Raw genomic sequence first — 24745 nt, 5'->3', positions numbered from 1 at the left:
CATTATCGAACAATCGCCAGCATAGGAGACCGGTGAATCTAGTTTAAATTTCTCCTAAAAATAAATTCTAAGGCGTAGTGAACCATTAATAACTCCCTCCGTAATTTGATTACAAATAAAACAAAATCGTATTTCGTTGCTGTCGAGCTTTATTGTTACTGCTATTGTAATAAACCAATTTACAAATACAAGAAATTTTCAATTTATGAGAAATACATAATATGAACTAAGGGAATTAAAATCTGCAATATTTTGAACACATATTTTATGATCTAAAATATTTTAAGATAAAACATGTAAAGACAACAAATTAAAATTTTGTTAATTAATAATATTTTTTTAATTTGAAGATTAACGGCATATAGATACAGTTAGAATGTATGCATAAGTTTGGTTAAACCCGACGAGCAAGAATTTTTTATACTTTTATTTTCAAGTATTATTAAGGAGATTGAGGGGACAGGCAAGGAAATCATTTATATGTCTGTTTATATATATTTTAATAAGGCGCAAATTAAGGAATAAAAATTTGTTTGTTATTAAAACGCGTTGAGGAATTTTCAAGTTCACAAACCGAATATAAATCGAACGGAAATTCATTAGTACGTTTAAAGTTATAAACTAATGCTGCGCTTTCATTTTTTAATATTAATGTAAATACTAAAAAACTAAAGTGCACAAAGATTTAGGTAATCTAAAACCGATAGTAATATGGAGTGAAAAGCTCAGTATAGGTGCAAGTTATGCGCACAAGAGGGATACGCCCTACAAGTGGCCGAAGTTTGACGGTGAGCTTTAAAGCTTTTGTGAAAGCAGCTACACCAACTTGCGGAGCTTTCATGGGAAGAGTTTTTTTCGTAATTTTTATTTTTTTGTTATTTTTTTTATAAATTTTTTTTATAATTTTTTTTGTTTTCTATTAATTTGTTTTTGTTTCTTTGTTTAATGCAAAACAACGATAACGCAGGCAGATCAGCTGCCTTAAAAATGAGTACGGATTATGACTATGATTAACATAAGTTACAAAGTAATTATGATTTGAAATTAAGGTTCCGATATGATTTTTTTTTTGTAGTAAAAATAATTGTTACTTAAGTAAAATATTATGAAATTCGTGAAATATGAAAAGTGAATTGCAAGAAGTGCACAGGACTCAGCAGGGGCATTCGAAATAGAAGGGAGGGGGACTTCACCGATTAAAAACTGGTTTGCATGAATGGGAACTTGGTTCTGAGGTTAAATTATTTATTTATTTTTTTAATCTTTTGTGAATGGTTACGGTTGATATTTATTTATCCATAATGAATAATATCTTATTGCTTTCAAAAGTGAGGGATTTAATAGAGACTTCTTCGTACGATTTCGGGTTCTTATAGAAATATTTAAGATGTGAAAATGCCCATGCTGTGTCCTGCGTAATTCTTTCTTAATCCACTTTTATAAATCACAGAACGAATATTTAAGTATGTATGTACATCTGTGCAAAAACTGTTTTAAGCAGCCGTCAATTTTGGATTATTGTGCTTTTGTGGACGGAAGGAAATAGTCACTGTTTAAAAACATAAGGAGTTCTTTTGAAATAAAATGTATGCGAAAAATACTTAGATAATTTGACTTTTTTAATTTTTAGGATGCCGTACAAGGAAACTTAGAAAATGGAGTATTAAGTATCATACAGATTCGACTAACGTTACTTCCAATATTGTACATATTTACTATGGAAAAATTCTATTGCAAACATTTTGGAGTATTGCATGGATTCGAAGTCCTCAAAATTAAATGTAATTAAAATTGAACTTTTTGGTGGCAAAAATAGATTTTTACTGCAATCTAAACTTTTAATCTAAAAAAAATGTGTATGTGAAAGATTTTTTGGTAAAGTTGAATTTCTCGGTATATCTAAAAAATACGCCAACTTTAGCTAACTGATATGACTGAAAGCGGTTTACTGACGGTTGCCCAAGAACAGTGTGCCATACAAACATACATACCTACATGTTTTACTAGTGACTTTTTTAAATCCACAAAACTTACTGAAATAATGGAAAGCACAACGTCATACAAAGGAAAACGTAAAATACATTCGATATCCGAACTGCCATCGTTACATATGTACATTCAAAGCATAGAGCACACATTGATAGTTGAGTGCATTTCCCATATGTATTGTATATATTTAGCTGTATTTTGATACGAATATGACACACTGTGCAATAGGAAAACTGTGTCACGAATTTTCTTTCGTATTGGGTTACGACGTAGTTCAGTTATGCGTATACGAATGTAAATGTAAATGTCTAGCGACAAAAAAATTGTGCTGATGCGCACACATACTCCTACATTTAGAGAAGAATTGGAGACCACACCGGATATGTGCGATAGTGCATTTGAAAGACTGCAGCTATGCAAGCAAGCGGGATGCCTAAAGCTTGGCTATTGAAAAGCTTGGTGCAGCATTTACAATATCAAAAACATGGTTTGAATAAATTTAAACCTGCTTCACAAAATCGGGAAGGTCTCTCCAATTGATTTTTTGTTTCTTTTTTTTTGTGTTTTTTGATTTTAGCAAATGATAAGCGACTTGCTCAGTTCACATATCAAATCGAATGCGAATGTAGACTATATATTTTGATAGATGATGTTTGAAAGTGTTTTGTGTTACATTGGAAATGCTTGTAGACAAACCTTTCGTCGCAACCGCGCGCACACAAACATAACTACACAAATACATAAGCAACGAAAGCGTTGGTTCGACGATAGCGCGGTCCTTACGGGTATATTTGCTGATATTCATAGCATCGAGTACATCAGAGAGCAGTTACAAATATGGGATTGTACATGGAAACGATATTATGGGTTTTTGCATTTTTGAATTTTTGGACTTTTAGACTTTTATATCACTTTCGTTAAGAGAATGTAAAACAGTAAAATTATTCAGCATATTTTTTGCGATTATATATTGAAATACTTTTTATGAAGAATTATGGGCTAACTTGAAAAAGAATTTATATTCGAGAAAATTTTAATCAAAAAAATAAGCTTCAAAGAAAATATTAATTTCTGCGTAAACTAATTCGAGAAACAATTATTCAATTTTAACAGAATTGTTATAAATTAAAAGTTTCTAAAATTTTGAAAAAAATAATATACTGAAAATATAAAACATTTTGTTGAAATTTGTAACGTAAGCAACTATTGCTAACCGCAAAAAATTTGGCAATAACTAAAGTGATTTTACGGTCGAAAAGATCAGTTTTGCATCCCTACTAATCACATTAAGAATGGTTTAAATGTCTTTTTTCATTATTTTCTGAAAATTCCCGAACTTTTGTACTTAAATTTTGTGACTGGATTCTGTAGTTTCTATATATATTCCTGTTTACTTTTGTTTTGGGCTATTGTTTTAAATTTTTTGGTAATACATAATTTTCGAAATGACTGCTCATCTAAAAGCTGACATTGTTATAGCAGTCGTCAGCATAAACTCTCTGAATCGCCTATTTGTCACGCCATCATCTTCGCAAATTATATTTTTCCCCAACGTCGAGCTTTATGCCCAACGCAACCACCCATGTTACCATGATTTGTTTAAATGCTGCTTTTGATGTCGTTGCCAGAAACCGTTGATTTCTTCCTATACTTCAACATCAACGTCACACCTTCAACATACGGTAAACGTTGTCAACGTCATCGTCACCATTATCACCGCCTTCACCCACCTTCCTCTCCATCATCGCAGTCCTGATTTTTCAAATAAACTCGTTTAAGTTGTAGTTTTTACTTTTAAGGATTTTTCAAACTGCTCGTACGCGTCTACAGTTGCATTTTGAATTGTTGTTGTTGCTGCTACTATTACTGCCGCTGCCGCCTCTGTTGTTATTGCGTTGAATAAATCCACTCATCATTTACGTTTTGGAATTGTTTCTGTGTTGTTTGCTTGGTTTTGTTTGAATTGATTTGATATGATTTTTTTCATTTTCATAGATATTTCTTCCTTCGTAAGCTCGTATTTTTCACCTGCTGTAATCATCATATCTTCATTTGCGTTTATGATCTCGTGTTCACACAGGCGCTCCACGCAGGCGTTGCTCCTGCAGCGTGTATGGGTTCATTTCTTGTTGGCCTTGAATTTCGCATAGAAATTAGATATCTGTTCATAACGTACTGGTATAGCATCCAATATGCCCGTGAAGCTGAAATTCGTTTGATTGCGTTGTTTCTCATAAAGTGAATCGCCGGACAAGTAAGTGACAACATTTGTTTGAAATTCGGTAGATTTGGGATCAGAATGATTGGCAACGAGATGGTTACAAAATTGGGCTATCTGCAGAAAGACGCTAGCGTCGCGATCTGCAAACCAATTAATGTATGAATGTATTTTCGAAAATTTATTAGCATATCTTATTTAAACTTACCCAACTTCCTGGGTATTTTCAACAGCGATAGGGTCAAATTCTCATTATCGCGCTGGGCGCGCAAGTGACGATTTCCATGCTTAAACTCCTGTTCCAGCCAACGTATGACATTGCGCGCATTTTCACTGCGCTTTTTCAAATCGTCCAACTCATTCAAAACTAATTAAGGAAGAAAAGTAACTTTTAAAAATTTCAGAAATATAAACATACAATGAATTTGTTTTACCTGCATTTGGTATGAGCACAATAAACTTTTTGGTTTTCACCAAATTTTTCACAATGCCATTATACTCAGTCAAAGCTTTTGCATCGACAACCAAGAAGGGAGTCATGATGATATTCAAGGGGTTCTTCCGTAGCTGTAACGGGTTGTTTATCAAAATTAGTTGAGGGTAAATGGTTTGGGAGCATTAAAGTAATAGGAATGAAAGGTGGGTTGATTTCTCTGCTTGATTTGTATAGTATCAAAATTTAAAAAAATTTCCCAGAATGTTAAAAGAAAATTTTTTTGGATAATCTATTGCATCAGCAGATCAGATCTTTTAGCATAACTAATGAAGGCTTCAATTGTTATGTTTGCCATAAAGCATTCGCTTACTTGTTCCCTTCAGGACTTAATGAAAATTTTATCCATTTTACTCAGAAAAGGACAAATTACTCGAAAAATCTCCTAAGACCATCTCAAACTCTGCCGTTCGCGATGTCTTTATATCTATGGATGCTTATCCCTCCGTGTTAAATTTTGTTTATCTACACATTTCCTAATTTGTCGTAATATGCATAGTTCACGAATATTAGCTATAAGTAGTAGTTGACGATAAGAATTTTGTTTGACTTTATACGATAAATAAATAAACGTCGGATGGCATTTTGGACAAGTGGTAAGAAGTTAAAAATGAGAAATGAAATATTGCTCACACACTCACCTCTTCCTCAAGTGTCTCGACCTCGTTCTTTAGCCACAACTTGCCCATAATCTCGCATTTCTTCGACATTGCCTCTGAACGCTCTTCGTCAGCGCCACTACTCGATTGCATCAATATTTTGTCACAAACAGCGCTGTTTGTGGTCGTTGAGGCAGACGTGCCACCACCACCGCCGCCCCCAGCACCCCCGGAATTACAGCTGGCCACCGATTTTTCAATATTACGATTACGTAAGTAACCTTTGCGCGGCACTTTCTTACACTCCTCAACAGTATCTTTTTCTTCGTTGCTAGTATAACTCTTGCGTACGATCCCATTCTTGCGATCCGAGTAGCGACGAGTCCGTCCTTCGGCCCGCTTGCGTGTAGCGTTTTTCATCGTGCGTCGCTCACGACGGCGCGAGGATGATTTCTTCTCCTCACGCTTCTTCTTCGCATTCTCAGTAAAACGGCGTGTTTTTACGCAAAAGCGATAGTTGAATTTCTTTTGCTTACAAATAAAGAAACCGAAATCGACCATTTTGAAAATGCGCAAAATACACTCCTCTTCGGGTGTAACATGTTCGCGTATAGTTGTCTCCCAATCTAGAGTAAGTTGTGTGCCTTGGAAAATGTCGAAATTTTTGAAAACGAAATCCTCAGCTAATGGAACATTGGCACGCACATCAAATAAGTCCCCGAGTTGGGTGCGTACATTGGGCGTAGTCAAAAACTCACGTTCGAAGTACACTTTGCGAGTGAAAATGTCGATGTTGCAATAATTTAACAACTTCATAATTTTGTGTATGAACTCCGGGTTGGAGTGATAGCAGCCGAAGAGTATTTCATGATTGATGCGTAGCCAATCGTAAAGGATTTTCAATGCACGCATAGTCGGCTCATGACGGGCAAACTCAACAATAATATTGGGATTGATTTTAGTATACTTATTGCGATAAACTAATTTCTTTGGCGGCTCGCCGGGATTTAAATTCACATCGTCAACAGGCTGGCGTTTTTCGTTATATTCAGCGACTGGCGGCATTGATTCTTCATTGTCGGTATTCCTAAAGTTAAGTGAGCCGCTGCCATTCAACTGCAAAACTTCGAAGCTGCGCAGCAATTCCTCGCTATCGACTTCCTGTGAGTCAGTGCGTTGCTTTACAAGCTGTGCCTGCTGTTCATCGGGATAAATAATTTTCTCCTCTTCAATTACGATATCTTCATTATCAGAGAAAGTCGGACCAACGCCTTCGTTCGAAGTGAGGCTTTCCTTGGAAGCGGCAGAGGATAAACGAGGTGCATTTTGCGCTTGCAGTTCTGATTTAGTAGTGCGCTTTGCAAAATCTAAACGAATGAATATTGAACATTAACCAATAAAATATAATTCAATTGCTTACATATTTAGTGTTGGACTTACCAGTTTCGTCTGCCTCCTCTCGGTCATCAGCTACTGGCTCAACTTCAATATCGCTGAAATCAGTATCGAAATTCGAGCTCAGATCGGTATAGTCCTCATCGTCTGTGCTAAAGTCCGTATCCATATCACTCTCGGTATCATAGCAGGAACTATCATCTGATTGTGCAATTTTGCGCCTCCGCCGACGCAATTTCATACCTCTTTTCTTACTCTTGCAGGAAAGCGGGGTTTTTAGATCGCTTTCTTTAGCCTCGTCGCTTGAACGCGTTGATATCGGATCAACATTCTTATCCGTCCCACCATCCATTTTGGCATGCTTATGGCTATCCTGAGTTTTGATGACATAGTCATCATTGGAGCGTTGACTCTCGCGAGAATCAGATGAGAACTCTTTTAAAGATGGCTTTGCGTTAGCTTTCTTCTCTTTCCGATCAGCTTCACCGATGGTTACAAGCCAATTTTTATACTCGTTGCGCGACTTACGCACAACCATATTGAATTCCTCAAACTTATCGGCATACATGCCATGGAATTCCTCATTCTCAACGGATTTGGCTAAGATTGTTTGCTCGAGATTCACAATACACGCATCCATTAGGTCAGAGCATACGGCCACTAGAAAAGCATTTAAAGAGTAAACCTTCTGCGAGTTTATCATCTTCAGTTTCGACAAGCAAAAGAAGAGTATTGAGACTATTTTGAAAATGCAGCCTTCTTCGATTGTGAACGCTTTCGAGCAGAGCACTTTACGCAGGTCCACCAGTACACAATGGCAGAGTGAATTAAAATCGGGCACTTCTTTATCGAAGAAAAATATATCCACAATCAAATAGAAGCGTGCATAGAAATCTTGCAAACTGAATTCTATCTTCTCTGGATCCAATTTCTCCAAATACTCAGCATGTGCGACGAATAGCTTACAAACATTGTTTTCACTCAACTCGAATGGCACAATGCTAACCAATGAATACAAGTAATGATAAATGGAATCCAAATCATGGTTCTGGCCATAGTATAGAGTGCCAAGTTGATTTTGCGACATACCAATAGCAGGGTTCAATTTAAACGCTTCGAAATAGTACTTAGCCGCCTGTTGTTTGGTGACTTTAAGGCGTGTATCAATGCGAAAATCCAAGAAATAGCGATGCAAGTCGCCTAAGCTTAAAAGGGCCGAATGTATGGTGTCCAAAGCAAATGAAACTGCTTCCAAACTCTTATCCACTGCATGTGCGGCACTAATGTCGCCACCGCCAACGTCGTCGTCCGACTGCTTGTGCTCGATTTCGCGCACGTAACCATCGCTAATTATGCTAAAATCGATCAAGTACTTCAAGTCTAGATCATAGATTTCCTCCATTTTGGCAGCCATACGTTTGTAGTTCGATATGCCAGCGCATAAAAAGCGCTCTACTTTTAACAGATTGTCCTGGGTGCCCGACTGTGTGATGTCCTTTAACTCTTTATGCCAATTTTTCTTCACGTAAGCAATGAATTCGTAATACCCCTTGCGCCACATAATTTCACGCGCTTTTTTGCCCACCGACTGATAATCCTTGAAAATGATTTTCTTGCAAAGCTGCACCAGCTGAGCACGCTTCTCTTCCAGGTCATGTTGAAATAGTTGGGAAATAGTGCTTATGTGTTTTTTCTCGTCGTCCAGTTGTTTGGCAATAATATACAGAGATCTGTGATATAAACATGAAACGCATTGATATAAAGATTTTGCTTCAAATTCTGGTGTCTATTAATTAATGGTATATCTAAGATGTTCTAAAAAACTTTGTTTGACAAGCCGTTTGACGCTCTTTTGAAGAAAAATCAAACGTTTTGCATTTCGAAGTTTTATCAAACCATTTGTGTAGTCTGACAGTGAAAAAAGTGGACGAACAGACACTTTTAATATAATTCATAGCAATACAAATATACATCACACATATTCATATTAATATGTATTTCCTTTTTTTGTTATTTTATGTGCAACTTCCCCCAACAATTTCTAAATTGTGCAGACGCACTCCGCTTACCGGAAGTAAACTAAAATTTTGTGTTTCAAGAAGTAGATTTGATGAACGGTGCAGGGAATACAGAAGGCGGCGCCTTCCGAAAACATCTACTTTATTTTGAGCGAATTTGTCAATTGAGTGCCGTTAGTACAGAAAATAAACATTACTGTGCAAATGTATGCGAGTGCAGATGTAAAAGTTGGAAAGATTTATTTTATAATGTTGCCTTTCCACTCATTTTTGACTATTCTTCCTCTTCTTTTTGTTTGTTCAATTTCTGCACTGACATCTGTCTTGTATTCTACCATTTTTGGTTTTGAAGTAGGTTTGAGAAGTCACTAGCGTAATGTGTTTCGGACTTAGAATTTAACAAAAAAGCGCCACTCGCTACATTCTGTGTCGGAAAAATACCCATAATTCAGCGCATGGTTGCAACAGTTGTGTGTATGTAGCGAAATCGAGCGATATATTTTCTCTCCCTCAGTAAAACACCTAACTTGTCAGTAAAAGTACTACTTTACAACTAGTATTTCCTGAATGAAATTGAACTAGTCCGAAAAAGACTACATTTGTACCAATTATAAAACGATTTATTCAGGCTTATTTTATTTGACTTCAAACTTTTATTTAACTTTCATTTGGGTATGTTGTAAGTCATTAAAGCGGGTACATATTCAAAACTATCAATTGAAACGGTCGCCGTAGCCGAATGGTTTGGTGCGTGACTACCATTCAGTAGTGCCCCGGTCGAACACCAAATGATAGAAAAGGGTTTTCTAATAATTTCCTCCATTTCTGTCACGAAAAAGCTCCTCATAAAAAAACATCTGCCGTTCGGAGGCAGCATAAAACTCTTTTATATAACTGAATAATATACATATATACATTATATAATTAAATATATCGTCGTTTTGTCAACAAAAATATATTTATTACTGTACTACTGGGAAGGATAAAAAAAAAAGTTTATTTTACATGAAAAATATTATTTTTTAACTTTGGGATATGGGAATTTTGAAATATTTATGTTTCCCCTCAATCAATTCTTATCAAATATAAGGCTAAATTTTTTAATATTTTAAATTATTCTTAATAAAAAGGTTTTTACTGTGTGTATTCATGAATTCATTTTATTTTTTAATTACCCCTCTTAATCGTAAATTATGTAATTGTTTTGATCCATATTTCGATCCGAATTTTTTATCTATTTTGGTATACACATAGTATGAGACTGGTATATTTCTGATCGAAATCCCACAGTTGACATCTGGTAGGACATCGCCATGTAAAAAATACCAGTTGTTTTTATGGAACGAAGTCAGTTTCCTGACTAGTCGGATGCACAACCCATACTAGTTGCGAGAGAGCTTAAAACTAGTACATTTGACTACAGGGTTAATATGCATTTGCCATTCAGAGCCCACTTCGACGAAGCAGTTGAGCTGAAACACAGAGCAAACTGATAAGCGCAATATGAGGTCCAACGCATACACGCACATACATATGCATGTATTTAAGCTTATGTATGTAGTTTATGCCTTGCAGGGAAAAGCCTAACTAGTATCGAAACATTTTAGTTCAGATACTGCTGTTTAAGAGAAGAAATCATACTATGTAGTTCCCCCTTGACTAGAATAATAGCAGTAGTAAAAGTTCAAGTGGTGTGCAAATTAGTTGCTTTATTTTGGACCATTTATTTATTGTACTGAAGACGTTCCATTTGATTTCAAGAAAATAAAACATATTCTTTATACACTTTTAACATGAAATGGGGCATTTTAAATCGAATGGAATGGAATTTATTTTCATTTTAACTAGTCTAAAACTGGTTATTCTAGAAACATTTTGTACTAGAATTGTTTCTGTTTAGTATGAATTGGTAAGGAAGGTATGAACAGATAATTAACATTTCGGGAGACATCGCCATGTTAAAAATACCACTGGCTAACTTGGAAAAAAGAACACGAATAGTTGAGCTTCAAAGTGAACTGATAATATTCTCGTTCACATCTAGTACTATATTTTTCCCTGCAGAATCTATTAAAATTAGTGTTAAAAACACTAGAAATGCAGAGAATAAGAAATAATTCTGTTTTACTATCATATTTCGACTTGAGTTTACGAATATGATACTTTTGATCATAGCTGAGAATATGGCAGCAGAAGTTTAGCACATGCCTATATATGTAGTCCCATTTTTACACGTGAAGCTATAATGATAATAGCTAAAGCGTCATAGCAACAATGCATTACCAATCGAAACAAAAAACGAGACAAGATATATAGCATTAAACAAAAATGGGTAGAATTCATTTGAAATAAGAGAAATAATATAATGTAAGAAATGTAAAATATTTTTAATACTAACAATAAATAAATAATAATAATAGCAATGTCATTATGAGAGCATAAGGCATAAACTATTATCCGGCAAAAAATTTAAAAATTACTTTCCCACTTTTAACGTTGACTTCGTTTCTTGGCTTTGCATGCTTGCTTATGAAGCAGTTCTTACCTATAGATCTCCTTCACTTCAGGCGTAAGTCCGTTACCGTTGCCCCCACTGTTATGTGTGACATTCTTGTTGTAAATAATATCACCACCTCTCACAATGTCTGCACTGGGATTTCCAATAGCACTATTTCGGCCAAAGCCTCCAACACTATCGCCGGAGGCATTCGAGCCCCCGGAACTGAAACCCTGTTCCATTATTAAATTTAATTGTTATAAGATTTTGTTTGCCGTCACGTTTTTATTTTTCTCTTTAGCTTTACAGATGACGTGACTTCCAGCGACTTATTTGCGAATTGGATTTTACCCGATAAAAAGCGTGTTATTGCTGTAAAATAAGAAAAATATATCGTTAACAAAATATATGAAATGAAATAAAAGATTATGTGTTGGGAAAAATATGTAGAAGCTCGACAATTTTGACATTCACAAAACAGAGGCCACGAACTAAAAAATATTTGATTCATAAAATATTTAAAGTAGATTAGATGCAAACCTTGTGAACTTAAAATTATTTAGAAAAGAGGAACTTTAATATTATTATATGTAAATGGATATATAATAATATTTCTAATTGGAATCGATAGGTGTCTGTGGTCGAGTCATCTCTAAAAATCGTATTTATTTGGCTGAAACTCAAAACATATACCAGCTATACGAAAAGAAATAATGTATCCCAAAATTTAGGTACTCAAAGGTGGCGCTGGAGTTAACATATTTCTAAAAATGGTACTTAAGCCGATTTAATTCATATCAAATAAAAACAAATACTTTTACTTAAAATTTTAAAATTAAATTTAATTGTCCGCTTCATAGTTAAGAAAAATATTTAAACTAAGAGCTTTATTAGCCAAGATGCATAACAATTTTACTTAGTTTTCATAGAAACTTATAGTACAAGCACTTCTACGACGGCACTTCACAAAGTAAGCGCAGAAAAATTCCCTTGTATGCAAATGGCGAAAAGCCAGCTTCTTAAACGGCAGCGATTTCGCGAACGTTATGGAAGAACATAGTTTCGTTCTCGTTTATTATTAAAAAAATCGATTTATTTGTTTAAAACCATAGATTTTAATTACATTAATAAGAATAATTATTTTATTGCTTTTTTTTGTTTTGTGTTAAATAACAGAAATTTTACATTTCATATTTTAGTGACATCACTACATATGCCCATTGCCGCCTGTCAAATTGGAAATTATCAAATTTGACGTCGTCGATAATTCAAGCCCTGCAGGCGAAGTGTCGAGCCATGGTCTACCATCGTCGACATGTTTATACTCTCAGAGGTTGTTACTCTGCACGCCACCACAATTGCACCAGCGAAATTTTCCATCGTCCATGTTTATAATGTTTTTCGTGTTTTGCTTTCCTATTTCCTTCACCTAAATTTTCCCTCAGACGCATTTCCATACGTTTTACATTTGTACAAAAAATCTATGATGCTGGTGTATTAAGTTGGGCTAGGTTATGTAAAATTATGTTGAAGTGTTGACTTACAGACTAGTTGGTAGTAGATCTAGGGCATCCACTTTTTTTTCATATGTATGTTGTCCTAACCATGTCTTACATTTTTGATGGCCTTAAACTGCCATTAGTTTTAGAACTAATTCCTTCAGAAGTCCATCTGTCAGGACTCGCTAAGGTTAAATTTGAGCCACCGTACTCGAAGATCAACATCAATTCATCACTAAAATTCTTTTATTTACTTTTCCAATAATTTCATATCAGATTGAGCCGCAGCGAAGAGTGGCTGGATTTACTGGTATAAGTTATATAAAAAAAAGATAAACCACCGTTACTAAAAATGGAACATATTCTACCAGACATTGCCTAGGAAGGGATTCGGTTACATAAATTAGAGCTCGAAAAGATTAAAAAGCCAAGAGTTAATTTATTGCATTCTTAAATAATTATACATATGTATATGATGAGCAATCCCACGGTATGTAAAGTGCCAGAAATGCTTAGTATGTGTCTAGATTTACAAATCAGCCGTGTTGTTAGAAATGGACGCACTTCAATTATTTTTTCTAGATTAGACATATCTGATAATCCCTTTAATTTTTTTAGAGTAATTGTATAAGGAGAAGCTTTCTCACAGGCTTGATGAAATTTTTTCATAATTTTAGATGATTTTTCTCCGTTTAATTTATTAACTCGAACTTAAAACAGTAGCACTAATTTGTCTCTCCTTCGTTCAGCCAAAGTTTCGAAACTTAATAAAGCTCAACCTAACCAATCTGTTATATGAATATTCGAGATCCGTTACATATATTTATGTATGTCTTGTGTTCTGCGACTAGATACTAATTGGGATCTTATCATCTAAACTTGTATAACACATTTTTTAGTAGAGTAATCTTTTTTTCTTTTCTTTGGTAGTATCTTGGGGCTTTTGCCAAAAACCGAAATCATATTGTTATTGTCATCGCAGCCTCTATAACTTCTGCATCCGTTACCGCCTATCCCATAGCCTGATACGATTCAAATTCATTCAGGGTATGAATCTAGCCCTTTCAAGATCCAGTAGATGTCTTCTTATGTACTTTTTATTTTATAAATTATTTGTGGTGGCTGCTCTCTTCCTATTCTGAATCTGCAACGCGCTGACATACAAACACAGGTTTATGACGGCAAGGAGTTCTAACGCTACTTTCGTGATTAGAGGTGTTCTCGTTGATGTTGTTGATGGTTGTTGTAGCAGCATGAACATTCCCCATGCATGTACGGGTGACTACTGCTGGACCCACCATTTTGGCGACAAGAATTTGTAGAGAGCATATTAAGGTCTTACTTTTTATTTATCAGCACAAACTTTTGAAACTTGCAAATATTACTTTTTACTTTGACATTTCCACGCATCTCTAATTCATTTCTCTTTCAATCTTTGCGCACAAATGTATCCTCGCGACCTTGAAATCCAAGCAAACTAACGATATTAGTCCACCATAATATTAATTTGTTGGGCTACAATCTTTAAAAGCTATCCTATTTATTTTTCGTTTTTTTCATATTTGAAATTCTTTTTTATATTGGAAGACTGTTTATTACAATGAAAAATTGCGTCTCATATCCCCTTGAGCAACGCAAACTCAAACAAGTCTACATACACATTCACAGTGAATAATCAATATGTAAGTTTTGCACATTCCATTTTATTTTAGAATATTTGTTTTTGCGATGACTCCTCGTTCCCTGCACTTGAAATTGCAAAATTCAGGAATTGGTAATTACCTTTATGCGATCAAAAATGTCAGCTTTCTATTGACCAGCGTATTTTCACTTAATAACTAGCTTCTCTAAAACACTTCAAAACTTTAATTTTATGTCGAAAATGGTAGATACTTTATTTTTTTCATCCACTCATGCAAAATTATTCACACAGCTGCTTCTGGTTGATTCTTTTATATTTCAATCTACATCACCTTTTGCCTTTCATCGTTTCATATGTAGGTATGGACCAAATACCTTTGGTATCGATAAATTCTCCAAATATATGAAAAAGTTATCAGGAAAAAGTACTTAGAAAAATTTTCACAACAACGGTATAACGATGTTCAAGCAAATTTATTTTATATTCTTAGCTCATAAGGGGCATGCTGAATGCAGTGCTTCCAAATATAAGTACGAATATTTTTTATTACATTGGTTAATAGTTATTGCTAGATCAACCGCATACGGATTTTCGTAAAATCTACGAATATTGTTACTAATACACTCAAATTTGATTTTGAAATAGCTAATTTTGTATTGAATAATACCATAGTTCTGAGCTCACATGGGCCCTTTGAAAAGAAATTACTAACAGCCGTAGGAATTCATAAAAAATCGAATTTTTAATTTTGTGTACTTTTACAATGTAAAGATACAAAATAGCAGTTAGATGAAGAGTACGATAAATTTTGAGCCGTATTCCTACCCACGTATAAAGTTAGATGACAAGAGCGCATGGAAATTTGTACAAATATGCACCTTGTTACTTGTGCGTCCGAAAATAGATTTACACGTTTTCATAAAAATGTATCGATACTAAAATAGCATTGGCACATATCTATTTATGTTATATATATTTGTTTCGTGATGACATTTTCTCTCTCTTTCACGCACAATTTAAATATTTCCACAGAACACAGAGTTGCATTCCAATGGTACAAGACATGGCTCGTTGCCAAATTATTGAACATTAATGAAATTAAATTACTAACTTATTTTGGGCAAAATATTGGACTAACTTTTTGATTCAGCTATAGAATACATTTTTTAACACGAACGCTGGAGAAAAGATATAGTCAATATTGCTACCGAAAGATGTAGAAAATGTTAAAATAAAAACAGAAAATCAGTTCTCAGTTTATGGTTCTCACTATATAGCTGGCACGAAGTATACAATACGTGCAAACCGTGGAAGTTCGATAACACTTCTTGTCAGTGGGAAAATCCCTCAATTATCCTCATCATAAAAAAATCATCCAAATTCCAAAAAAGTTTGAAAACAAATTTTTCAATTACAAAAATTAGTCGTTTTTGTTGTTTTTTATTTCATACTATAGCTTTTAAAGAAATTAAAAGCAACGTTTTTATTTAAAAACTGCATTTCGAAAATAATATCAAAAGGCAAACGTAATATAGACTTATAGAGCTTAACAAGACTTGCATTAGTAAGCAAGGTTAATATTATTAACAGCAAATAAATATCCATCTCGACATTTCACAATTTTTATCTCGTATTCAAATGAAGTGTAATTGAATATACGCAATATATCCTCTATTTTTAAATTGTAAACAAAAATCGGCATAGAGTTCCGCCGAGCCCGTTTTTGGGTTTTTTCTAGCGACACGGAGCGTATTTTTACTGATACCCAACGTTTTTAAAGCACACATACAGTAATTTCATTGTTACTACCAATTACATATATGTATTCTGCACTCCGTGATTCACTACTTACTTTCTATTTTTTTATTGTTGCCAAATTCTGATTTCTCAACTCTAGTTTTATATTCGGAAGAGTGAAAAAATAATTCAAATTAGATTATATAATATATTCAAACGAATCACATGGTGGTGGTGGTGTTGAAGATCGTTTCTGCGTATCCTCGAAGTCCCACATGACTCGCATCAGTTGCCTCATAGCTTCATCCCTCAGGTTACGATTGAGTTTTCGTAGCTTAGTTGCCATGAGAGAACAAAATATATCGCATTCATTGGTTCCGTAAGACTCCTTACATGTTTTGCTCGCTTTATGCTCCAATGTATCCTTTTCCACATTGGTGCTTATCTTAATTTTTTTAGGAACGTCATCCGATTCTATGCCATCAGAATTTTCACCTTCTACACATTCATTTTCTTCTTGCTGTATGTTTATCATCTTAACCTCCATGTTCTCGGAATCATCACTTTCACATGGTAACTGAAAATTAAAATTAAAATTAGTGAAACGGTCAAATGGTAAAAATTCAATTAAAATAAGATAAAAAGTATGTGCTATAACTCACCGAATTTCCGTTACAATTTGTTTCGTTTTCTTTGCAATTATCGTATATAAAATGCATTGCTTTTAAGAAACGCCAATTTGAAAAAAACACACGTTTTCCTCCGGCTTCCCTGCCTTCCCTCATTTTTTTCAGCTCAGCTTTGCAATGGGTTCGCAGACTTTTCCATTTTCTTTCTATCTCAATTCTCTCCACACCCATGTTTTCAGCCACTTGACAAATATCTTTCTCTCTTATATTTTTTAGCCTATACTCTCTTGTAGATCTATCCCACAGAGATGGATGCTCTTTATATTGTTGAATGAGTTGATAAACAGCTTGGGGGCTCCATTTTCTTTTTAAATCACTGCGAGGGTACATAAAATATAGGGCATATTTCTCAGCATTTATGTATTTCTTTACTCACGTAGAAACAGACATTTCTTCCAACTCATATTTTCCTATATCAGGGTTCTCAGATCTGTTGAACCTTGGATGAATTGCAGCATCTTCTAAGTCAGAATTTTCACATTGTTCTACAAGCTGAAATTTTTAAATTTAGATATACACATATATAGATGACTGAACACTATATGTTTATACTCACATAGTATTCATTACAACTAGTTTCCTCTCTGCAGCCCTCGTATAAGAACTGCATTGGGCTTAAAAAGCGCCAATGTGAAACATATAAATCGTCTATACTTTTACTATTACGCATTTTATTGAGTTCTGAATTGAACTGGTTGCGAAGACTTTTCCACTTCTTTTTAATATCCTCTTTTGGTACACCCATGGTTTTAGCTATCTCTTCGAGGGTCTCATCTCTTCTAGAATTCACCTTAAACTCTTCATCGGATTGATCCCACAACAATGGGTGAACTTCGTAATGCTGAATGAGTTCAATAATTTTTTCATCACTCCACTTGTCCGCTTCACTGCAAAGGAAGTATGCTATATTAGAATATATTATGGTAAAACTCAGAGAAAGTTGTAATTTTAATATTGATTTTGTTGTTAATTCATTTACCCACGATTTAATTATGTAAGCTATCTTAAAGTCAATCATTGTAAAAGTAACCCATGGTTGTATGGTTGCCTTTAATAAATAAACCAAATTTGTATCTTCACCTTTCTATCAATTGATTACGTTCGGATTTTGCTTCATAAATATCATCAATTACAGTTTCGTCATCATCTGAATCTTCGATCTCCATTGTAAACTAGAAAAAAATTAGTACCGAAAAATATGTTAAGATCAAAATTTTATCTGAAAAAAGTAGAGTTACTTACAGAACACAAAGGCTCTTGGGTACTGATTTCACTTTCGTTTCGGTTTCCATACAAAAACCTCAAATAGCCAAAGTAGCGCCATGGTGAAACGTACAAGTTACCAGCCTTTTTGCTGGCGGCAATTTTATTAAGCTCCGATTTGTAAATGGTGCGAAGGCTTTTCCACTTCTTTTCTATTACAGTTTTTTCTACACCCATAGACCCAGCTATTGCCAAGAGGTCCTTTTCTTTCTTTCTCTTCAACCTATACTCTCGTGAACTCTGGTCCCATTGGGAAGGATGAGCTTTAAATAACTCAATTAGCTCAATTATATGTTTGACACTCCATTTGTTTCTCATTTTTCTGTGAATGAATCCAATATATCAAAATATTTAAATGTATGAAATACGCAAATCAATCCATAAACTATCGGTTAATAAGTATATGAAATATGGCATCAAGTGCATACAATCTTATATTAGAATCAGACTGCAGAAATTAGATTCGATGATATTACTACACCGAATAGAAGCTTTTGAAATGTGGTGCTATATAAAAATGATGGGAATAAGCTGGAATGAACAAATATCAAATGGCAGAGTGCTAAATAGGATGCAAACTTCAAGGAACATGCTGACGAACATAAAAAGAAGTCGCTTATTTCAGACATATTGCAAAAGGCAACAAATACGACGTTTTGCAACCTATGATACAGGGAAAAATCGAAGGACGTATCGAACAAGTACAGCTAAAACTTTTGAATGCAATAGTGAACATGCAGCATTGATGCACCAACCAAGAAGAAAAAGAATTATTTAAGATGTTTAACAACCAATGAAGACTAATGCCATTCCCCCGGCAGGCGGTTCTAAATGACAGGAGTTATATCTGGGCAAGGACTGTCACTCCAGTAGCATTTCCCGTGCATATATGGTGAATGTTTATGCTACTACAACAACAACACCAACAGCAACAACAACAACAACTTAATTCAAACTTTATGCACTATTTACTGAGATTTTCGGCAATGAGAGGCGTTTTGGCAATTCACACATTAACCCAAAAGTGGACGTTATGCCTCCACTTTTTCAATACTTGACCCCAGTCGCATTTTTTCCTGGGTTCAACATTTATACCAAATTTGGGAAATTTTGCTTTACGATATCTCTCACATGATTAAGGCTAAATTTTTTCTTTTACTAAAAAATTTCTTTTCTGCTAATAATTTAATCATGTTTTATAGGAAAGTTATTACTTTAAAAACCTCTTCTCTCTCTTTGAATTTTCAGGCAAAATAATGAGATGCAGAAAACATTTCGTAGGACAATGTTGGCCCAAATCGGTTATAACCCGAACACAAATATAATGCTTTATCAGTTACAGCCTGTTGAAGCCTGAGTGTAGAGGAATGCACGGATCGAGAACTAAGAAAGGTATCTAAAGTTGTATTATATTTGAATTTGAACTGTTCCAGATTTGAATTATGTGTAAGTTATTCACAATTTTATCACCATTTTTATTGGTGAGTTTATTTGTTAGGACTGCGTTCAACCACGTGAGAGCAAATCCGAATTTTTCATTCACTAACACTTTTATAAACAAGACAATGTTTTTTATTTCACAGATACAATAGCTTCTTATTTTGAATACTACATAGTAATCAATTACCTCAAAAATTTATAGTTTTCCTCCACAGAATGCAAGAAGTGACAAAAGATTGCCAGCAACTTAACAAAAATGGCTGACAATCAATATTGCCGACGACATTGCCAGACTGCTTACACTAAAAAAATTGCGAAGTATATATAATAACAAGATCAATATAATACACCATATGCCACATATTGGAGATACATATGTATTTATATAAATAAAAATCATTCAAGTTGACGGAATTCACTTTATTTTTTTTATATATTTATTTTATCCTCTCACGATATCGTGGCAAACTCTAAAGCCTATTGAAATTCAAGAATAATTTCTATCTGTTAGTGCCATAAGTGAAATTTTAGTCCTATTTATATAAGGACTTCAAAGGGAACGTATACATAAGTTATATGAAGGGCAAACCAAACAGTTTTTACAATTCCAATCGTTCCCACATATCGAATAATTTTAATATCATTACTGACCAATTTCACAGATTTTAAATATTAACCTATGCAAGAAAAAGAACGACTGGTGTTAGCATTTAAGCAAAATAAAGTGTTGTACAAAGCAATTTTCATAGATATACCATTATTTTCCGTATACAAACTTTACCATCTGTCCAAACGTATGTCCGTGTGTAAAAAATATTTCAATGAAACTTGGTACGCCTATTACCATTTGACCTAGGTAGTTTGGCATTAACGAAATCAGTCGGTGACCAGACTCAATTGGCAAATAACAGAAATTAAAAAAATAAGAATAAAACGTAATACTAATCAAATTTATTGCAAATAATGAAACCAGAAAAAAGAAACACGTTGCCATGCCCACTTTTAGGCAAATGCACATGTCTCAAAACCGACTTAACACTATCTCACCACTTTCAGATGCGACATAAATATTATTGAGATCGGATAAAAGCCACGTCCACTTTTTGTAGGCTAAGACTAAGTCTACCCAGTCTTTTTGATGTCGCAAACAATAGTTCTCTTTGTCCATAAGTTTGTTTAATGCTAAGAATGTTGGCGGGTATATAGAGTTTGGTTTGGACCGAATTTAGCCTTCTTGTTGCTATTGTTGTTGCTGTAATAATATAAACATTCACCATAAATGTTTGGGGAATGCAGCTGAAGTGAGTGATTCTTCTTGGCCGGACATGACTGTCCTTTGCGGTGACGTAGAATCGACTGTCGTAGGAGCGCTGAATGTAGCTTTCCTTGGGTCCTGTTTTTGAGTGATAGTTTAACTGCGGGGATTAAATGGAGCTTTTTGATATATATATATGTGAAAGCTCCTCATAAAAATATCTGCCGTTCGGAGTCGGCTTGAAACTGTAGGTCCCTCCATTTGTGGAACAACATCAACACGCACACCACAAATAGGAGGAGGAGCTCGGCCAAGCACCTAACAGAAGTGTACGCGCCAATTATTTATTTTTTTTTTATATGTATTATTATATTCAATATGTGAATTGTAGAATAAATGCATTTTTGTTGTTCAAGGTTTTCGCTATTTTCTCACATATTAGGTGATATTTTTATAGAGCTTAAGCTGATGGCCTCATTGCTACAGCTTAAATTATCTTTGAACTAATGCAAAGAACTTATAATAAAAATATTTTGTTTTCGAGAAAATATAAAACTACAAGTTTAACTGGAGAGTGGAGTTAAAATTGCATTGAAAAATTGGCCCTAAGTAGCACAAAAAAGAAATTGGCTGCTTAAAAATGATGGTAGTGTTGTTAAGATAGTAGGTTCACTGGTTGAACGTTTTCTGGTGTGATTGCTATTTAATGACACACAGCTATTACAATGAGTTGTCAAATATCACCCGTGTTCTATTACTATCAGCTGTCAGTCTCGTGCATCACTGAATTTTTGACACGAGTTGTTAGATTTCTTTTTTGCTTCCTTTCCTTCTTTGTTTCTACTCAAAATGGGTAAGTGCGGCTCTTCCCGAATGTAAAAATTTTTCAAGAAAATCCTAAAACATCCTTGTGTTAAATGGTGAAAAACGTTTTGAAAATGTGTTTAAATCGGATATATGAGTTAAGCGAGTGAAATTGTACATTTATTTACTAGGCCGAAACCAAAGGTGGCCAAAAAATGGTAATGAATGTTTGTTATCAAGTACTGGAGTTAATGTGATTATGTACGGATATTCTTGAAAAATTTTTTTGTTGGGATTATTCTGAATCAGATTGAAGTGTAAACTAATGCATTAAATAACTTATTTAGGTATTAGCCGCGATAGTGCTCACAAGCGCCGCGCCACTGGTGGCAAACGCAAGTCGCTCCGTAAGAAGCGCAAGTTCGAATTAGGTCGTCCAGCAGCCAACACTAAGGTATGTAAAATCTTCAATTTGAGTTTTTGTAAAAAGACATTCGGAGTGTTGCAATAAGGAGGTTTGCAGGATGAGATGCAAATTCTTTCATAAGTATTACCAACTGCAATGCTTCCAATTTCCTACTCCATTCGTTGTACTGATGATTGAAATGTTCACTGTAAGCGCGTATAGTTCCTTTGGATCTGTACAGTTTTTTGATGAATCAATAATTATGTTCGGACTACTGACATACATCTTTACGCTTAATTAACTTTCATTTATATAACTATTAGCTAATGTGCTTAATGTTTTTCCTCAGCTCGGCGCCATTCGCGTCCACAAGGTGCGCACACGCGGTGGTAACTCCAAGTTGCGTTCTCTACGTCTGGAAAACGGTAACTTTTCGTGGGCGTCTGAGGGTATTGCTCGCCGCACACGTATTGCCGATGTTGTTTACAATGCATCGAACAATGAATTGGTGCGTACCAAGACTTTGGTAAAGAACACCATCGTTGTCATTGATGCAACACCATTCCGTCAATGGTATGAATCCCACTATGTGCTGCCTTTGGGACGAAAACGTAATCCCAAGCATCAGAAAACTGAAGATGAGAATGACGTGCTGAACAAGAAGCGCAGTGAAAAAGTAATGAAAAAGTACTTGGAACGTCAAAAGTTCGCTAAAGTCGATCCTGCGCTTGAAGATCAATTCATCTCTGGACGTATCCTTGGTGAGTATTTTCTCTTATGATAAAGCCACTAAGAGAGTTAAGTATAAAGTGATGTTAAATTCCTAAGCGATCCAACAAATTTATTGTATCAAACTTGTTCTAAGTGCGATTCAAGCCTGTTGGATGTGATTTAGCTTGTCATAGTTACTCTGATTTTACATGGACTTTTATAATTTAAAACCTTTAAAACTGTTCATTTTTATTAACGTGCTCATTTTTATTTGCAGCCTGCGTATCATCCCGCCCAGGACAATGCGGTCGTTGTGATGGTTACATTCTAGAGGGCAAAGAATTGGAATTCTACCTTAAGAAAATTAAGTCAAAGAAATAAACATCCATACAAAAATCAAATGCATAGGGCTTGACTTTTTACATAAACTAAAAAGAAAATTAAAAAACAGCGGTGCGTTTTTTTGTAAGATTAGAATTAAGTATGAAATTGCTGTCATGGTACAAGAGAGAAGATCGTTCCATTTTAACTTTGTTTTGATTAAAAAACAAAATTTTCACATTTGCCCATATTACAACAAACAATCTAGCGTTCAATTGGAACTTTTTGGCCGTGGGGGATTTTCTATAATTTAGTTTGGGTTTTTACCTAAGCAATCAGTAGATTTCACAATGAGTTTTCTACGCAGCGTAAAAGAAGAACTGATGGTAATTTCTGCATACTTATTTAACAACGTTTCTTTATGGATTATGATACTTGCGGCATGAGAGCGATATGCATATGTACCTACAGTTGTGGTCAAAATAATTCGAGTGCCGGCATGAAAAATATGCAATGATGAATTTTCAATCAAATAGTTTTATTTTAAAAAATGTTTGGCTCGAAATAAATCACTTAAGTTGCATTAACTCACGGGCCAGGACATATGATCTCCTGCAAACTCTAGTTTTAAAGCGTTTCTTTGTTAGTAGCGGTACTTTTCGCGGAGTACTTGCAAAACGCCTAGGCAAACTAAGGTCGTCACGGATTATCCGGGTTGATGCAAATGGATTACTTTTCCAGTAACATTAAATTGCGATCGGCTTTAGCGAATAATAATACCTACTGGGACCAAATAACCAATACGTAAATTAGCAACTGTTTATTAAAATTGCTGGTAGGTTAGTTACTTTTCGAATTTTATGTAAATTATATAATATTTTTAAATTAAAAGTTATTTTGATTAAAAAACGATAGCTCTCCTAATTTTTTGTGCAAAACATCAAAAATTGTACAAAAACAAATAATCCCCCTCTAAAGTAACTGCCCCGACAATACAATTTTGCCCAAAATTTTACTACTAGCATTCCGTTTGGTTTACCGCTATATAGTACAGCATCACCTACATTCTGTACAAAAAAGTTGTGTAGTCATATAAAACTGTAATGCCGGCACTCCCAATATTTTGTGGACAACTGTATATACAAAAAAAAAAACGGGCTACGCGATGCGAAAGAAAATTGTATTACAAAAATCATAGATAATACAAAAATAATTGATTGTATTCAAACCGAATGCAGTTAAGTTTCTTTTAAACTGCCTACATATATCTAAATGCGATGTGGGGTGTGTTCGAACTCTTCGTTCTGCCACATTATTCCTGCAACAATGGGTGCCTTCGCCACACTCAATATTTATAAATATATTGCTACCCTTTTACTACTTCAATGACCTGTTGCTGAAACTGCAATTTTGCAGATTTCATTTCACGTCGAACGTGTTTTTTGAAAATATGGAACAATAACCAACTTAGCTTCTAAGAACAATGGGTTTCGTTTCAATAATTACCCAATGATTACGAGTTGATGTGTCCAAATGGGTGACCCGAAAAACCAGGTGAGCCACATGAACAGGTAGTATCAGTAGAGCAGCTGATTTGTTTTTTTTTCGTTATTTTTTAAGTTATCAAATTTTGAGTAAATTACTCTTAATTGTAGATCTTTACTTATAGATTTTGATATTTAGGGACAAAAAGCAAAAACAAAGTACATTCTTCTTCCTGTTTTTGCTCTGCTGCTACTACCTGTTCAATGTGCCGCAGCATATCCAAA

At 34.6% G+C, this 24745-nt stretch overlaps 3 protein-coding genes and 1 non-coding gene across 10 annotated transcripts; 2 read left to right on the top strand and 2 right to left on the bottom strand.

The window, feature by feature from the left end:
* Positions 1 to 140: 140 nt before the first annotated feature.
* Positions 141 to 14693, bottom strand: LOC128865344 (nonsense-mediated mRNA decay factor SMG5). Of its 5 annotated transcripts, none has more exons than XM_054105566.1 (7): positions 14491 to 14693; positions 11258 to 11581; positions 6740 to 8424; positions 5342 to 6666; positions 4642 to 4774; positions 4416 to 4574; positions 141 to 4350 (listed from the first exon to the last, which is right to left on the bottom strand). In XM_054105566.1, exons 2-7 carry the CDS (start codon positions 11449 to 11451, stop codon positions 4109 to 4111), a joined length of 3738 nt encoding a protein of 1245 aa, XP_053961541.1. In that variant the 5' UTR covers positions 11452 to 11581; positions 14491 to 14693; the 3' UTR covers positions 141 to 4108. The 5 variants fall into 5 exon arrangements, with proteins under 5 accessions (XP_053961541.1, XP_053961542.1, XP_053961545.1 ...); XM_054105567.1 differs by lacking the exon at positions 14491 to 14693 and adding an exon at positions 14051 to 14301; XM_054105570.1 differs by lacking the exon at positions 14491 to 14693 and adding an exon at positions 14094 to 14301.
* Positions 14694 to 16190: 1497 nt separating this feature from the next.
* On the bottom strand, positions 16191 to 19763 carry LOC128862840 (uncharacterized). 3 transcript variants are annotated; one of them, XM_054101609.1, is made up of 7 exons: positions 19667 to 19763; positions 18019 to 18361; positions 17857 to 17948; positions 17333 to 17663; positions 17153 to 17268; positions 16750 to 17092; positions 16191 to 16664 (listed from the first exon to the last, which is right to left on the bottom strand). In XM_054101609.1, the coding sequence occupies exons 2-7, from the start codon at positions 18355 to 18357 to the stop codon at positions 16287 to 16289; spliced, it is 1599 nt and encodes a 532-aa protein (XP_053957584.1). In that variant the 5' UTR covers positions 18358 to 18361; positions 19667 to 19763; the 3' UTR covers positions 16191 to 16286. The 3 variants fall into 3 exon arrangements, with proteins under 3 accessions (XP_053957584.1, XP_053957586.1, XP_053957585.1); XM_054101611.1 differs by having other exon boundaries at positions 17165 to 17268; XM_054101610.1 differs by lacking the exon at positions 19667 to 19763 and adding an exon at positions 19510 to 19593.
* A 1750-nt stretch (positions 19764 to 21513) lies between these two features.
* On the top strand, positions 21514 to 23105 carry LOC128864133 (40S ribosomal protein S8). The gene is made up of 4 exons (XM_054103650.1): positions 21514 to 21587; positions 21886 to 21992; positions 22294 to 22705; positions 22933 to 23105. The coding sequence occupies exons 1-4, from the start codon at positions 21584 to 21586 to the stop codon at positions 23034 to 23036; spliced, it is 627 nt and encodes a 208-aa protein (XP_053959625.1). The 5' UTR covers positions 21514 to 21583; the 3' UTR covers positions 23037 to 23105.
* Positions 22815 to 22860, top strand: LOC128865508 (small nucleolar RNA R442). The gene has a single exon (XR_008454837.1). It is a non-coding gene; the product is annotated as a small nucleolar RNA R442 (small nucleolar RNA).
* Positions 23106 to 24745: the final 1640 nt, after the last annotated feature.

The sequence above is a fragment of the Anastrepha ludens genome, chromosome 5 (assembly GCF_028408465.1).
Source record: "Anastrepha ludens isolate Willacy chromosome 5, idAnaLude1.1, whole genome shotgun sequence".
Classification (NCBI taxonomy): domain Eukaryota; kingdom Metazoa; phylum Arthropoda; class Insecta; order Diptera; family Tephritidae; genus Anastrepha; species Anastrepha ludens.
The sequence above is the reverse complement of the archived record's forward strand: the minus strand, read 5'-3'. Positions and strand labels throughout refer to the sequence as shown.